At 51.1% G+C, this 16,645-nt stretch overlaps 1 protein-coding gene across 8 annotated transcripts in view; it reads left to right on the plus strand.

The window, feature by feature from the left end:
* DAB2IP (DAB2 interacting protein) overlaps nucleotides 1-16,645 on the plus strand; it is a 131,347-nt gene that overhangs the window by 80,585 nt on the left and 34,117 nt on the right. For 5 of the 8 annotated variants that reach the window (XM_034067921.1, XM_034067919.1, XM_034067918.1 and 2 more), the window contains 2 exons: nucleotides 8,448-8,601; nucleotides 14,763-14,861. In XM_034067921.1, the coding sequence (XP_033923812.1) occupies nucleotides 8,448-8,601; nucleotides 14,763-14,861 (253 nt within the window). The other 3 variants (XM_034067924.1, XM_034067922.1, XM_034067923.1) reach the window with 3 other exon arrangements.

Here is a 16,645-nt window from a genome sequence, read left to right on the forward strand (position 1 = left end):
TATTATTTTTGGCTACTCCAGCAATGTATCAAAAGCCTGACGCTGGGTTGATGCTGGTGCCCTACTTTATAGAAGCCCTGAAAAGCAGATCAAGGACAGTGAGCTTGTCTCTCTGCATGGCAGCTGCCAGCAAAGGGTGAGAGAACTTCAAACCGCTGCTGGGGGGAATGGGGGGAGGTAGAAATGAGGTAAAATGTGCTAAATGCAGAGCACTGTTTGCAGAGTGCAAGGGGAAAGAAAGGATCTGCCTGTGCTTCCTGAAGGAGCACAGTGACTGGGGCTGCTGAGCTGATGCCATCGTCCCTGGGCACAGTGGGGTCCCGTTTACCATGGAAGGAAGGACCTCAGTGGCCTTAGGTGATAGACAGTGCTCCTGATTATTCAAGCCCAGCAGCAATGCTGGCAGTTCTGCACATTTCCTGGATCCTTTGGAGCTGGAAGGGGGTCCTGCCCACCTCTCTGGCTGAGGAGCAGAGGATATGCAGGGAGTTAGTGTCAGAACTGGGCAGAGAACCTGCAGGGTTTGACCCGTTTGTCAGTGCTGTGCGTGGTGGTGCTGGCTGGAGGCACAATCCGGGCAGGAATCCGGCTTGGAAGTCACTGGAGGAGGCAAGACTTGTGCCTGCTGCCTTGGGCAGGACCTGCCTATATCCCACTCCAAGACCTGCTTCCTTCCCCTCTGATGTGGGGAAACCTGGAGCGTTCGTTCCGATCAGGGATATGTACCTGTGCTCTTGTTTTCCCTTCCGATGCTGACCAGCGTTCGCAGCCCTGGTACCTGCTTCCTCCCTGATCCGGAGCAGCCTTGCCCCAGCTGGAGGATTTCTGCTCTGCTGCAGACATGGACGGCAGCCTTTGAAGAGTGGAGAAGGAAGCAGCCCTAAGTAGCAGGCAGGGGACGGTGCCATGCGGTGGCTTTTCATTTACTCGATATCCTACTTTGTTCTTGATGAGTAATGGAGGCATTTGAATACGCCAGGATGACAGCAGCAGTCTGGCTCTGGGAACGTGTCGGCGTGGGCTGGGTGAGGATGGTGGCAATCGGGACAGTTGGACCATGCTGCGCAGCCATCCCCTCTGTTCTCCGCCGCCTCTCGTCCTCCTCCTCCCGCACTTACCTGCTGCTCCGGGCCCCGTGTGTCGTGACTCTGCACTTAAACCACCCCGCGGCCGGGCTCTGAGCCTCGCCGCTCAGCCCCATGCGGGGCCGGGCTGCGGGTCATGGCTCACGCAGGAGCGGGCGGCTGCTGCTGCAGGCGCTACTCCCTGCTCTGGCTTGCGCTGCTGCGGAGGTCAGTGCCTCGGCTTCCCAACACGGGAATGGCATGTACGGGGCGGGCGGCGGGCACGGCCCCGCGGGGAGCACCGGGCCGGGCAGGAGGGAGGCAGCAAGGGGAGAACAGAGGCTGAGGACGGGGTTGATCACAGCGCGATGAGCACGGGACAGGCGGGGGCACAGCGAGGGGTGAGCGGCTCCGCGGGACACGGTGCGGGCGGCGGCTGGAGGCGCTCCCGGCCCGCACCCCCCGAGCCGGGAGCCGGGAACCGGAGCGGGCCCGGGGCGCTCTGCCCAGCTACAGCGCAGCCAATCGGGCGGGCCCGCAGCGGCGCGGCTGCCGAGCGGGGCGGGGCGGCGGCGGGGCTGGGGGCGGCCCGGCCGGCGGAGCGCGGCATGGCCGAGGCGGAGCGGGACCGGCACCGGTACCGGGCCCTGCGGGTGAGTGCGGGCTCCGCGCACGGCCGCGGCTCGGCGGGGGAGCGGGGCCGGAGCCGGCGGGGTCGGGCGGCGCTGGACAGCGGGGCTGGTGCGGGGAGGCCGGGGCCGGGGTGAGGCCGGGGCCGGGGTGAGGCCGCTGCGGCTGCTGCCGCCCTCGGCCCCGGCCGCCTCCTCTCGCTTATTTTTAGCTGCGCTCCTGATGCGCTGCGCTAAGAATTTGTTTTCATCGGTATTTGTTAAAGCGTCGGCTCGGGCTCGGGCGGCAGCCCCGGTGTGGTGCGGGAGATGGGGCTTGTGCTCCGTTTCCTGACGGTCAGTCCGGGAGCAGAGACCCTGCCTTCTGCTTCAGTTCTTGTGCGGTTCTGCTGCCAGGCTCGCACTCAGCACAATTCTCAGGGATAGAAACCAACCGCTTTATCCCCGCCGGGAACTTGTCCCGGGTGCATCCCGGGAGCACCCTGGGTTTCTCTGGGATGGATCCGGGGCTCCTGGCTTTGCCTGTGCCTCCGTAGAGGTTCCCCGGGTGTTTTGGGGGCTCTGCAGTCCCTGCTCACCCCGAGGCTGCTGTTGGTTCTCAGAGCCTTGCTATGGTTGGAGCTCCAGATTGGAAGCGCTGGGTCTGTGGCTGCTGTCTGCATCAGATGTGCACAGATGTGGCACTGTTTATGCTGGTTTAGGCTGATGGGATAAGAAAAGGTGATTTTCTTTTATATCAAGTGTTGCTTTCTGTTGAAAGAGATGGTGGTGCCACCCTGCTCTTGGGAAAGAGGGAGGAGTTTTACTCCCTCGGCTTCTTCACGTTGTGGTCATTGAAACTCAGGTATATTTCGGACCATCCTTTGCTTCTTGCTCTTGATCCGTTTTGCTTTTGCAGTTCCGTCATGTTACATGTTACAAACACAGCCCATGTCCTTGCTGGTTACCCTGTGCTGGACTTGCAGGTTTGTTGCTGCCAAACCTGGCGTTGGCACAGTGTTAAACAAACAAATGGCCACGCTCAGGTGGATGTCACGGGATAAAATCATCCTTCGGGTTGGCAAAAACAACGTTTGGAATCTGGCATGGGCTGAGAGAGTCCTTTTGAATGTAATTAATTGTGCTGCTGGTTAAAACTGAGCACAGCCTAAAAACAAGGGCAGGTGTTACTTAGTTTAATTACATGTCCTTCGTGTGGCTCAGCCAAGGTGTTGCGTTAGGGAGGGTAAGAGGCAGCACCAGGTTCATGTCCTTAGTGCTCTGAGTGGTGTCCCCCAGCACCTGCAACCCCAAAGGCTACAGAGCATCCATCCCCCTCTGCTTCAGCCCCCATAGCCCTGCCAGGGCAGAGGGAGCTGCTGGCATCTAGAGACCTGCAGGAGGAAGCTCAGGTTAGCAGAACATGGGGAGGGATGTGCTGCGTGCTGAGACTTCATCTCTGCATCCTGTCCTGCAGGAAAGGAAAACATTCTGTCATCCTCTGGGAGCTGCACGTGCTCTTGTGGTGTTCTTGGTTATTCCCAGAACATCACTTTGGTGTTTATTTGTTCAATGGAAGCGGGATGAGGCACTGGGGAGGAATGGGTGAGAATCTCAGCAGGGGTCAGGAGACTGGGAGAAGTCAGCACTGGGCAGGGGCAGTCACGGTGCTGATGTGGGGATTGCTGCTGGGCAGGGGAGCTGGTTTGCAGCTACTGCAGGAGGAAACACAGCAATCGGACTGGTTTGTACCACTTTGTACCCAGCACCAGCGATGCTCCGAGCCTGGGGTGGGACAGCCTGTCCCGATCGTGTGCCCTGGTAAAGCTGGCAGAGGATGGGCTGTGATTTACTCCCATCTGTGACTGCTAAAATCCTTCTCCCATCTGATGCTGCAAATCAGTTTGGGGGAGTTGTCCACAGACAACTGTTCTGTCACAGCCAGGACAAAACCTAATCCCCAGGCTGGATGCAGATTTAAATCCTGTTGATGCCTCATGTGCATCTCAGGGGCTGTTTCATTGTGTGTGTGCATCCAGGACCCCTGCAGCAGGTGAGTGCTGGTGAGGGGCTGAGGGCTGCCCTAAAGACCCTCTTCCCAGCTGGTCAGAGGAGAGATCTGTCAGTCCTTGCAAAGCTGAATGCAGGGAACGTGTCCTGACCAAGAGATGTGTCACAAACATGTAAGTGGGGAGATCCCATCCCTCTGACAGCAAGGAGGTATGCATTTTGCAGAGGCTGACTGCCGCTGGTGTTAATGGGATGAACAGTAAGAGATTTGAGAAAGGCTCTTCAATTTCTTCACCGTGTTTCAGTGTTAGGTTTGGTGTCTGCCCCATCCCTCTGAGGCTCCCCAGCTAGGTTCCCTGTTTGTTTCTGTCTCTCCCTCCAAAACAACAGGAAATTCTCATCATCAAGCCACAGAAGCAGCAGCGGGGTGCTTTCAGGCAGGTGAGGTTCTGTAATGAAAACGTATGGGGTTGTCCCTTTGAGGGCTTGTCTTCACAAGAAAGCAATTCTGGAATAAGAGTGTATGAGTTTAAATACACAAGACCTATTCCAGAAGCAGTCTGTGTAGACAGGCCCTACATCTTCACCTCCCTTGTAGCCTCAGCAGAGCATCTTTGTTCCTGAAAGAACATGGAGCCTGGACCTGGGGCAGTGTGTGTGGTGCTGCTGCTGCAGAGGGATGGTTGCTGCCTCCATTGATCCAAATCCAGCCTGGAGTTTGGTGAGGAATGGATTGTCCCTCCAAGCTTGTATTCTCTGCAGCCCACAAGCTCCTGGCTGGATGAGGTGTGCTGTCACAGCCTGGAAAACCTTGACATCCCTAATTTGGGCTGCTCTGGAGGAGCAGGCGGAGGGGGATGGCATCCCTTCACATGGAAATGGTTTATGGCTTTCATTATTTAGAACAACAATCCTCTGTCATTGCTCGTGGGCAGTAAACCTCTTCTTTAATAACGAGAGACTGGCTGCCTCTCTGCAGGACTCTCCAGGTCAGCGCCGGTAGCAGTTATTTCTCTTTAGAACTAATGTGGTCTTTTATGAGATTTCCCCCTCCTTCATTTCAGCTGAACTTCAGGCAAGTAGAAAGGGATTAAAATAAGGCCCGTGGCAAAAAGAACCGAACGTGCTGTTTGGAAGGAGGGTTTCCTGCTGTGAGATTTCTCTGGGCAGACGCCCGTTCCCACTGTATTAAAACAGAAGTGTAGGAACTGAATCTGATCAGCTCACGTAAGCTGGGATGGGACCTGGAATACACAGTGAGTTATTAGAGCAGGAGAGTGGATGGCTGCAGGGGCAGCGTTTGAAAAGCGATGGTAGAAAGATGAGTCTGAACGAAGTACCTGTGTCACCTTGGAAGTGTATGTACACAGTAAGCAAATGATGTTCCAGGTGAGTTTGCCTGTTAGGATGTTGGATGGTTAAGGAAGAACACGAGTTTACAGGCGCTCTGGTACCTCTGTTGCCGTGGGTGCTGCTCCCTGCCCATGCTGGGTGAAGGCAGGGCTGAGGAGTATCCACCTCCTGTTTGTATTGCTGTTCTGCCCAGGGGGTTGTCACATCGTGTGTGTAGTATTTCTGCACTTCTTTATCAGGGAGTGGAATTGATGGGGTTTTGTAGCCCTTGCCCAGTAAATCATCTTTGGATGAAGCTCTCCACATCTTTTGTGGCCTGATGCAGTACAGTTCTTGCTCAGTGTAACACAAACACAGCGAGCTCATGTTTTCCTTGTCCAAAGTGGGGCAACACTGAGTGGTCCTTCCAGTAAGCAGAGTGCTCCCAACCTCGGGGTCAGGGAAGCAGCTTTCGGCCTTAGCAAGACCTTTCTCTTGCTGTTAATACAAAAGGAAGTCTGTGGGGGCTGTGACAGGGACTTGCAAACATCTTCCAGTAAATGGCCTCCTGCTGCAAATGTCATGTTGTTATCAAAGGACGTGAGGAACACGCTCTGCTCTACAACAGGGTATGAAAATGAAAGGACTGTGTGTCCTTTGAAGACTGATGGTGTGTGTGGCCCTCCCTGCACTCCAGGATGTCTGCAGGCCCCTGGACTGCCATGGGTTAAGTGCCATGGCATTAGTGCTGGTTCCAGGGAGCTGGGGAGAGGATGGGGCCAGTCACCGTTGGAGGATGCTCTGCAGGGACAGCTCTCATCCTGCTCTGCCAGGGCTGCCTCTGGCACATCCCTTCTGCTGGGATTTCAAACCAGAGTCTCTAATTAATGACATCTCCCCGTTTAGCTCTTGATACACAGACAGATGCTGAGCCTTTTAGGGCTGATTGGAGACCTGCAGCGCTCCCTCAGTGCAGAGCAGCATCTGGTGACAAATGGTTCTGTTGCTGACCTGGGTTGGATTTGATCCTTCAGGAGTAAGAGACATCGTGGGAGCAGGTCCTGCCTGCTGACAAACAGCCTCCTGCCTAGGGAAAGTCCCATTAGTTTTGGGATTCCCAGAGGCATATGGCAGAATATGAAGGGATATAAATACACATTTGAATCTGGTGAGAACAGAATATGTCCTGAGAAGCTCTCCCTTGGTAATTCTTCCTCTTTGCACATCTGCACTCCCCCCCCAGCCCCAGGACCCTGCAGCTGCAGGAGTTTTACATGACAAATAAACTTGTTTTATTAGGCCAGCATGAAGGGGTCCAGCTGAGCCAGGTACATCTTCGTGTCACAGCTCCCCAGGTGCGGGTTTAGTTTATCCATATTCATATTTGTCCACACGAGGATGCAAGTCTCAGCTTGTTGAGTTCTCTAATTTCACATCTCAGATATGGAAATAAGATGTTACTCTAACTGCCCTGCTTGTGGGCTTGGTGAGCAGGCTGTATTGTCAGTTCTTGAGCTGCTGGATATTACCTCTGCTCTCGGTGTCCATCTGTCTGCCTGTATTAGAGTTATCATTCAGAGGGAAAGGATATGGACCCTTCTCTGTGAAAATAATGGAAAATCACCACCAAGTACTGGGAAACGACTGTGCCCAGTTCCTAGAGATCAGTTTATTCACCACAGAGATCTGGAGTAAGTGGGTACTTTAGAGAACCACTAATGGGATGGAGAGCCTTTTGCTTCAAGGCTCCTGATGCAGCACTGGGCTGCTCTAATGCAGGCTTTCAGCATCTGAGGGCCAGGGGCTGTCCCCTAAGGAATGAGTGGTTTCCTGCAGATGCCCTCACGGGTACCCCTCTGGCTGGGCCTGGTTGTGGCCTCTGTGGGTGCAGGGAGATGCCTGGAGGCTGTGCTGTCCTGCACCCTTGGGCAGTGTGTCCCGCAGTGCTGCCGGAGGGGCTGTGGCTCTCCAAGCATCCATTTAGCATGCTCAGCTGGAGAACCCAGCTGCAGGCTGATCCATTATCACCTGGGGGCTCATCCATTGTGTGAATCTTAATGGTGAATCTAAGGCAGCACCTGTTTATCTTCTGCTGCTGTTTATCTTAGCATCCCCTTTGGCTGGTCCCTAGGTTCAGCCTGGCGTGTGATCCCCTGGAAGCTATGAATTTTGCATGTGCTATTGACATTTCCCTGTCGTTTGGTCAGCTTTATTCTGGAGAACCACGAAACTCAGCACACACAAAGCAGGCTGAGAGCATACTGGGAGCATTGTTGTTTCACTCACAAAACCCGCGCTGGGAATATCTCAGACTCCCTTTATCTGTGTCCTTTGAAGAAGATGTTGTGCTCTCTGTGTAGACAGAGGGACACGTGGTCTCTTTGGAAGACCCTAAAGTGCTCTACAGAGCATGTAAAGGTCAGTTACCAGGATCAGAGCTTTGTGAGCTGGCTGGAGTAGGACCATTTTACATGGTGCAGGCTATAGAGGAGGCAGCTGCTCCTGTTGCTCTCAAGTTATTTTTCCATCGCCGCTTTCTGCTTTTGTTGTTTTCCCTGGGAATACCTGGCTGTGTTTTTCCCCCTAAGCTCCCTGGTTGTGCTTTAAGAGTTACAGCACCATTGATTGTATTGGCTGTCTCGAAAATGGTGTGCTGCTTGCTGTCTGTGGGCTCCCTGCTGCTAAATGCTGCCAGTGGGACTCCAGAGCATTTAGATCAATCGATAGGGCTATCATGGCCTTATTTTCCACACTGTCCCCATCCCAGGTGTAACACACAAGCCCTTGGGTTGTTGGCTGTAGCGTGTGGATCCAGACACCAGCTACAGCACTGAGAGGGATAAGGGAGCTTTGGCAGGGAGAAGGGTTCCTGTGCATGGGAACTCCAGCAGTGCTGGTCTCTGGGCATGTTCTGCAGGCAGGGAGCAAATGGATCTGGGGTTTTACAAGGGCTAAAGTCACTAATTCCTCCCCATTTGCAGGTAACTTCCTTTTGTCAGTAGGGTCTGGGTGCAGGATGCGCAGTAGGATGCTAATGGGAACCCCGTGTGTGTGTAAACCCGTTCCTGACCCAGCAGTCAGGTGCTGCAGACCCAGCTGTGGGTCTGACAAGCACAGTGGTACCTGCTGGGGCAGCTACAACCCACCTGGAAACAATGGGCATGGCAGATATTTAGAGACATGTTCAGCTGTGCAGAGCCCCACAGCCTGCACACCTCTGATAACGTAGTCCTGGCTGCATCAGGGCTTGGAAAACCTGGAACAGAACCTGCTCACACATTATAAATGGGGCAGAGGAGCAGTCCCTGCTATCCTGGGCCCTCTGTTATCTCAGGGCAAAAGATTCCCAGGAATATTCTGCAGTTGTTGCTAACAGATGGACTGAATTCTGGGGAGGAAAACATGCACTGATCCCATTCCCTCTTTCCTCTAGATCCCATCTAATGCCGAGGCTGAAAGAATCACGCTCCCACGAGTCTTTGCTCAGTCCCAGTAGTGCTGTTGAGGCTCTGGATCTCAGTATGGAGGAAGAAGTGGTCATCAAGCCGGTCCACAGTAGCATCCTGGGACAAGACTATTGCTTTGAGGTAAGGAGCCTTTCTGTCTGTTTGTCTGTCTGGCCATCCCAGGGGCCATTCCTGCTGTGGTAGGGCTGGCTGGGGAGCCAGGTGTGGGCTTGGAGCATGGGTTCTCACTATTGTAAAGCATTACTCCTCTGAATTGCTACACAGAGGCCGTTTCATAGGCAGAAAATTACTCCCATCTTTCCAAGGAGGATCATATCCACAAAATCAGAGCAATAAGCTCTTTGCTTTGTACCCGTTGTCGCAGCAGAGCTTGCTGCCACCACAGGTGCTGAGCTACTTCAGGCTGTGTATTAGCAGAGCAGAAATGTATAGTTCATGTTCGTACAGATAGGAGAAGGTGCTAATCCCTCCTCAGTGCTCACAAAGACGTTATTCACGGTCACGGAGCTAGCGTTCTGTTGTCAGTGGGAGTGTTGAGGACTTGGGCAAGTAAACTGAAGCTTCACTTGTTTGGGTAAATAGAAAAATCTGTGAGTATTTCAATTTTCTTTTAACATCTGCTGTGGCATGTGGTTGGGTCTGCACTAGTGGGAGGCAGTAGGACACGTACAAACCAGTCTGTTGTTGGATAATTCAGTGTCGTATGTCTTGGGAATCATTTGTCCTGCATTGTGGATGGTAAAGTAGTATTGCTTATGGCAGTGGCTGAGTATGGAGCTGGGAAGTGGTTTTCTTACAGTAATGTGGTGGGCGATACTGTGAAGGGAAGGGTCCCTCTTTGTATTGGTCATAGAAGAGCAGATACGTGCTTGGATTGAACTGCAGGTTTCCCTTGGATGGGCAGTGCTGGGTGAAGACAGCCTTGTCCAAGTGTCCAGGAGGAATCCAGCTGGAGAGATGAAGATTCTTTCCTGACATTAACACACTGAAAGAAACGAATTGAAAGTTCCATCTCTTACACGATAAGCAGGTAGCACATAAAGAGTCGTGCAGAAACCAGCCCCCAACATCAACTCAGAAGTGGGCTGAGGTATAAATTTGCCAGTGCTGTTCATTCTGTGTAGAATTGAACAGCAGGTCAGGAGGAGAACAGTTTTGTAAATTATATGGCCTCTATTACATTCCACTCCAGAAAGATAAAATGAAGCTAGATGGAAAATAGATGTGACATCTGTAATAAAAGAGTTGTTTACCAGTTCTGGTCGGCGCACAAGAGCAGGGGAAGGGATATGAGCAGAAAGTTGACTGAGAGGGAAATGGCACAAGTTGTGGCTCATGAGGAGGAAGAAAATCTTTATTTTTAAGTGAGTTGGGTAAAGAAGAGTCATACAGAAAAGAGAACATGTTAATTGCTGCGCTGCAGATCCTGCAGGGGAAAGGAAGGATGCCAGAAAACAAAAGGGACATTGATTTGGAACTGACGGTTACTCATCAGCCAGCTCCAGCAGGGAGGACCGAGGTGGGAGCTAAATGTCATGTTGTGATAATGTGTTGGTCTTTGATCTCCAGAGAGCCTCTTTCAAATCCAGAGTGAGGTCAGCACTGGAATGGGTTTGCAGATCGCCTGGATCCCTGGTGGGTGGCAGGCAGCGACCACCTCGGTGTTGGATGTTGGCTTCAGTTATCATTATTGAGGGTCCCATCTATGGCCTGTGATCCTGAGTCCTTCAGCATTGCTTTATCTGAGTGCAGGCAAGGTTTGTTGATGACTGCTGCCACCCTTCAGTCGAGGCTCAGCAGAGAGCAGTAGAATCTGTGGTGGTTTCTGTGGCCTGGAACTGGGAAAGCTCTGCCTGAAGTCTGCACGAGTCTGGAAACTGAAGCTGGTGGCCAAGAGCCATCACACTGCTGAGTATGGGAATACTGAAGAGTGAGAAGCTCAGCTGATGTCCTGGAAAAGAAACCCTCCACAAGAGTGAGAAGGGCCTGGAGACAACAGGAACCAAGATACTTTCTGCACAGAGCATTGGGAAGCTGCTGCCGCTTGGTAACAGTGCCTTGGCTCTGCTTTGAGGCTGTTATGGATCTGTTCTCTAGGGACATCTGTCAGGAATGGCCAAGTTTGCTGTCTCAAAGTGAGAAGTGAAGCATTGCTGTTGTTGGGCAATGCCAGCCCTACACAGCTCTTCAACACCTTCTCCTTGTGCTGGGGTTCTCAGGCAGTGGACAGCAAGAAGCTGCTCCCATCACCAGCTGAGGTCTGTGAGCCCTCACTTGTGCAGTGAGCCACAGCTCCTCCTCCACTGAGCTGCTGCAGCAGCCTCATGGCTTGGAGAAGAAGATGGCAAGATCTGAGATGGCTGCAGATGGAGTCGTGCTGAGAGGGCAGGTTCAGAGCAGGAACTGGCAGTGCACCCAAAGGGAGACAAAGGCGAGAGGTGCCAAAGCCATCTGCAGTGGAACAAGCCCAAGTGGCTCTGTTGGAGGCAGTTGGCTGTGTAGAGGTGCAGTGGGATTGTTTCTTTAGCTCAACCAACCTGCATTAAGACGTGCTAAAGCTGTTTGCTCAGCTGGGCTCTGCCTCGGTAAGGAGTCAGCAGTAATGCAGAGCTTTTCAACTGCTGCATTTGGCTTTTCCTGCTTATTTAGTTCTATGAAACTTGCCTTTTCCTGTCTCAGTACTTGGCAGTTGGTATTTATTTGTTTTCTTGATTGATTTTTATTTTAAAGTTACTCAGCATCATCTTCTTTCCCCTTATAAGACTTCCCAGTCAGCATAACCAGCTAGTGCCAGTGCTAAATACACAGTGGGCATCTTAGCCCAGTGAAGCAGATTTGGAGTTCAGGTTCCCAGAGCCTATTCCTGGCTCAGCTATTTGTGGGGTCCTGGTGATTTGGGCCAGGCAGATGGATTAGAACTGAAGGGCTCTGTTCCTGCCTTAGCAGACCCAAGTCTTGCCCTGTTGCAGTGCTGGTGTCTGGGCAGCCACAGGATATAGCAGGGGATGCAGAGCAGCAGAAAAGAACACTGTAGTTGCTCCAGTGCAGCTGGACCCGTGTTGCCTCACCCTGGCCTTGCTGGAGCAAGGGAGAATTTAGCAGAGATAAATTTAGCTCCACTAAATTTAATGCAGCTGCACAAACGTTCCCTGGTGCTCCGTGGCCCCGAGCAGCTGGAGCACCTCTGCAGGGCTGCTTTGTCCTTCTGTGCTTGGCCACAGTGGCATTGACCAGCTTGAGCCTCAGCTTTTCCTTTTGAACACCCTGAGCTGAGCAGCTCCAGTAACTCTGTTATCATCTTCTGTAGTTAATCCTGTGGGATTCTTTCATCTGTACCTTGGGGAACCCATCCTGTGCCTAAGATATTCTGTGTGACTTAAGAGATCACCCAGGCAAGGACTGTGGATAGTGGATGTGAATTTAGAAGTGAATGAGTTTTACTAATTGAGCTTATCCTGTACATTAATAGTATTCTAGCATATCCAAAGTCTTCATGAGATGAGGATACTCTCTTCATAATCAAAACCCCATGAAGATCACTAATGCCATGTGATGTGTAGGTCACAGCTTAAAGCTGGGATGTTATTTCTGATTCGGGTAAAATGATATTTTTGGTCACATGTGGTAGTTATGACCTTCAATTCCCATCAGATCAAGAGGGCTTCATAGCTGAGGATGTTCCTCTTCTCTCACTGAAGTATGATAGTTACAGGGCTTTTGGGTTTTGAGTGATTAGTTAATTGGTAATTGTCTTAGTATTGAATCACAGATTTTACCGTAATAACTGGGTGATAATATGCTGATTTAAGTGTGGCAAGAATATACCAGATATTCGGTGTGACAGAGAGCTGGTAAAAAATGACATTTAATGAACAGGTTCAAGAAAAGGACAGCTGAATTGCACGCTTGTTTATTTGGATATGAATGCTCTATGCAGCTGTGGGATCTCTGCGTGTCACCCAGGAGAACTTGTCTTTAACAGAGCATCTTTCAACAGCCATCAGAGAAGTCTTAATTCTCTTCTCTGGTGGAGCTTCCAGGTTTCCTACCACGTTCTCTAGATCCAAGAGCATTGTTTTCAAATGCATTTATTCACCAGACTCCCATCAAAACTAAAGAGCCCAACAAAAAGCCAGGTGAGAAATGGCCTTTAAGGTAATGAGCTGATGGTGTAGCTTACTGGAAGGTGTATTTGACCTACTCCATCTTTATTAACTGGTTTTGAAGCACTCGGTATGGACTGAATTTTGTGACCTTAGAACGTCAGCAGGAGGGTTTGCCCATGAGCAGTGCTCATTTGCTGCTCACCTTCTGTGTTCCTTCAGTGTGAGTTCTCATCTTGAACACTTGCTAAGTGGTCCTTCTGGCACTTTTGTGTTGGTGATTCGGTGTTAAGATGGTGCCATACATCAGCAGTGCATCAGGTGGGTGTTGCTGCTCTGTACGTACCATTTCCAGGCAAGAAAAGGATCAAGATGCAGAACAGCCAGACACTCTGGCAGGGTCAGGGTGTAGGGATCACACACCATGGGCACAGTCTTGCAAGTAGGACATCTCTTTCACCACCAGAAGTCCCTTTGTGAAGGGTCAGGGATAGAGGTTCATATGAGCATCCACAGCAACAAACAGGAGATGGAGCAAGCTGGATTTGTTATGGGAAGCTGGAAATACACGGAAGCATGAAGGGATAGTGAAAAGATCACACTGCTGTGCCTACTAATTTGGAGTCTTCTTGAAAATAGAAGATAGCCTGTGCTCAGAAGAATATGTAGTTTTACAGGGGAGAGGATAAAAGCATGTTAGGACAGGAAAGAGTGATGTCCCAGAAGAAAGCCTCTGGGATATCAAGGGTGGGAAGATTTCTTGCATTTACTGTGTGAAGACAAGGATGGGCCTCTTCTCATTTTGTCTGGGTTAGATGTCTGTGTTCAAAGGCAGAGTGCCTTCAGCTTGTCATTGAGGTTAGCTAATGACAAATCTTAGCAAGTGCCAGCTCTGCTGTAAGAACAGGTTAGGCTTCTGGGAGATACATGAAATTAAAGGAGATTGTGTCTCTCAGCAGCAGATAACCCAGTGTGCAGTGTGGGAACACAAGCACTCTGAAATGATAAAGTACTCAGAAGTAATTCTGCAGCTTGAGACTGGTGGAAATGAAGCTCAAGGGGAGTTATTTACAGTATTAGCCATGTCCATTTGGCCTGCATCAGAGAGTGTTACTGGACATCAGCAAAAGGAGTGAATGCAGAGCTTGTGGAGGGCTTTATGGGCAGCATAGAGCTATGGTACCATGGTCACAGGCTGTCAGCTTCCCGGCAGGGCCTGGAAGAGGCAAGGGGCTTGAGGAATACATGTATGTGAGAAGATGCAGGGAGCTATTGGCCTTTTAGACCTTGGCTCAGTAATGGATGCCAAGGAAGCTTGGTGTGATGGATAGGAAGAAATGCTTAGTGCCTGTCATCCTGGGGCTGCTTTAGTGTGCTCTCAAGAGGGTTATGTCCGTTTGGTAGCACAGATGTGATAAGGAATGAGGGGCATTTGCACCACTGTAAATGTCACTATTGTGAGCATTCTTCTTCAGAACCCGGCTATGGAAGCCCAGTGGCCAGAGAAGGTCATGCAAATACTGCAGAAAGGCCCCCTGGAAGCACGAGAGGAGGGTTCAGCAACACTTCACTGCCCATCTCCATGTCCAGGAGCCCCAGCCTGGTTCTGCCCAGCTGGGAATGAGGTGCTCTGAGAGTGGCAGTGCCTCCAACCAGGCTGCAAGTGCTGCTTGTACTGCTGCCAGCAGTGGGGTGCATGTGCTTGTCCCTATGTTCTTCACAGCGTGGCCTTCGGAAGCAACAGGGCACAAAGGGGGAAGGTGGGAAGCCAACCTCCCCAGGCCTGGGGTTCTGCAGGAAACAAGGAATGGGTGGTTACTGTCACAGGCTTTGGGCTGGAGGAATGCCAAGTGGTTGCAGTTTAGTTCATGTAAAGATTTGTACTCTCAGTTGTGGAACTTGGTGGTTTAAAGCATCGCATGCGGGGGGCCCATGATGTGCTGTTTTCTGGTGTAGAAGAGAAGTAATTGGGATTTGCTTCCATGCTTATTTCTGTGACACTGAGAGTTGCCCTGTTTTTCCACCAGCCTTAGGGGCTGTTGCTTCATGCTTGGGTAAAGCTGTTTACTTAAAATAAAACAGAACATGAAGAGATCCACTCGCATCTTTCCTAACTCCCCTTCGCTCCCCACATCGCAGTGTGCTGGTCAAGGCATAATCCTGTTCCTTTCCCTGTAGGTGACGACTTCATCAGGAAGTAAGTGCTTCTCGTGTCGTTCGGCAGCAGAGCGAGATAAATGGATGGAAAACCTGCGGCGTGCCGTGCACCCAAATAAGGTAGTGGCTTTGAGGAATTGCCTCTGTTAGAGTTCAGTTCCTCGTTATTACATTTTATAGCCCAGTGCATAGTAGCAGCAGGGGACGTATTGTCATTACACAGTGAGTAAGTGTAACTGTGGGTCAGCCTTTTTCCGTATTGCTTTCTCCCACAATTATATTTACAGGCAAGTGCCAATTACTTCTTCCCCTCTTTTCTCGGTGCTTGCTGCTTCAGCTGTTGCTGAGAATTGATCAGACCTGAAGAACCCTCAGTCTTGCTCTGTTACTGATGATACTTGCTGCATACATAGGACTTTCCACTTGTAGGAGTTCAGGAAGCTCTCGGGTAGCTGCCAGCAAAGTGACAAGTCTGAGTAGGCTGGAGAGTTCACAGAGCACACTTCCTGACTCTGGGAGTGCTTGTGGTGTCTGCTTGAGTGATGGAGGAACTCAGCTGCCCCTCACAGCGAGCTCTCTGAGGCAGCAGTGGGATCTACCTTTCCCTTCTCCAGTCAGTTGAGTGGCAAAGTCATCCCCTTAGGGAGCTACAGAAACAAATCCTTCTCTTCACTAGAACACAGGGGCACCCCATACGTGGTTTTATGGCTCACTAGGACCAAGAGCATCCTGAATTAAAACCCACAACTGCTTCTCCCTCTGTGCACTGGAGATGGGGAACAAAGATTGATCAGGATTGATCAGCTGCAGGGTTTCACAGCTGATGAGTTCTATCAACAAGTCTTTTTCTGCTGATCAGAGAAAACACAAAGGATGGGATCCTGTGAATGTTTTCCTGGCATCAAAGCCACATAACTGCGTGCAAGTTAGGTCCAGGCCTGGCAGGTTGCTAAAGGAGCCCTCTGTGTCGGAGCTGATTGTTCCCAGCACAGTGCCAAATGTCAGTATAAAAGATTTCCTTCAGTATCATGACCGGAGCAGTGGAGGGGATTGTTCCTGGACTCCAGTGCTTTCCAAGTGCAGCAACCTGGTAGTAGTGGTCTGAAAGAGCTGTGTAAGGTTTGTGTAGTCACATTCACCACAGGAAAAGTCCTGGGAATGTGAGTTGGGACTGGGCACATCACTATGGCTTTGAGATGGGAAATTCATTTGGAAGTGTGCCCTTATCTCAAAACATGCCATTAACTGATGGCTACTTTTCCATCTTTGTTTGAGTTCACAGACAATGAACTCTCAGTATCTGACTTGATATTTCTGTCAGGAATTCAGTGTTCTTGTGTAGTTCCTGCATCTACTTCCTGAACCCACAGTACCCCATTGTGGACTTGCAGCAGAAGTGTTCCTGCCCTGATTCCTAGGCTGCAGTGGCTGTTTCAGTGAGGGGCTTCCCAGCAAACCAGGACACTGAAGAGCCCCTCACAGTGCTTCAGCCCTGAGTGCTTTATCTTTCAAGTCACTCCTGCAACAAATGCCCCTGGATATTCTTCCAGGATGAGATCAGCATCACTGGGGAGCTCTTAAAGATCCACATCACCCTTTGCTCTGTTGTTGTTTAGAAGATATCCAAGCCACATTTCTATTTCGGGACTGTGATGATCCTCCTGTGGGACTGGCTCTGCCTCCTCATGTTGTAGTCTGGGTGCTCTGGACATCAGCCCTAAAATACCATGAGGTTTTGTAAAGGCTTCTTTCCCTGCCAGAGGTGGTTGCATTCCAGCCATGGATGAGGTGATCCCTGGGTGTGTGCTCAGATCCCTTGATTGCTGCTCTATTACAGGAAAGAAAACAGACTCCAGTGCTGCTGTACTAAAAAGGGAGGTGGTTGGGAGATACCTGAAACCCAG

The sequence above is a fragment of the Melopsittacus undulatus genome, chromosome 11 (assembly GCF_012275295.1).
Source record: "Melopsittacus undulatus isolate bMelUnd1 chromosome 11, bMelUnd1.mat.Z, whole genome shotgun sequence".
Taxonomy (NCBI): domain Eukaryota; kingdom Metazoa; phylum Chordata; class Aves; order Psittaciformes; family Psittaculidae; genus Melopsittacus; species Melopsittacus undulatus.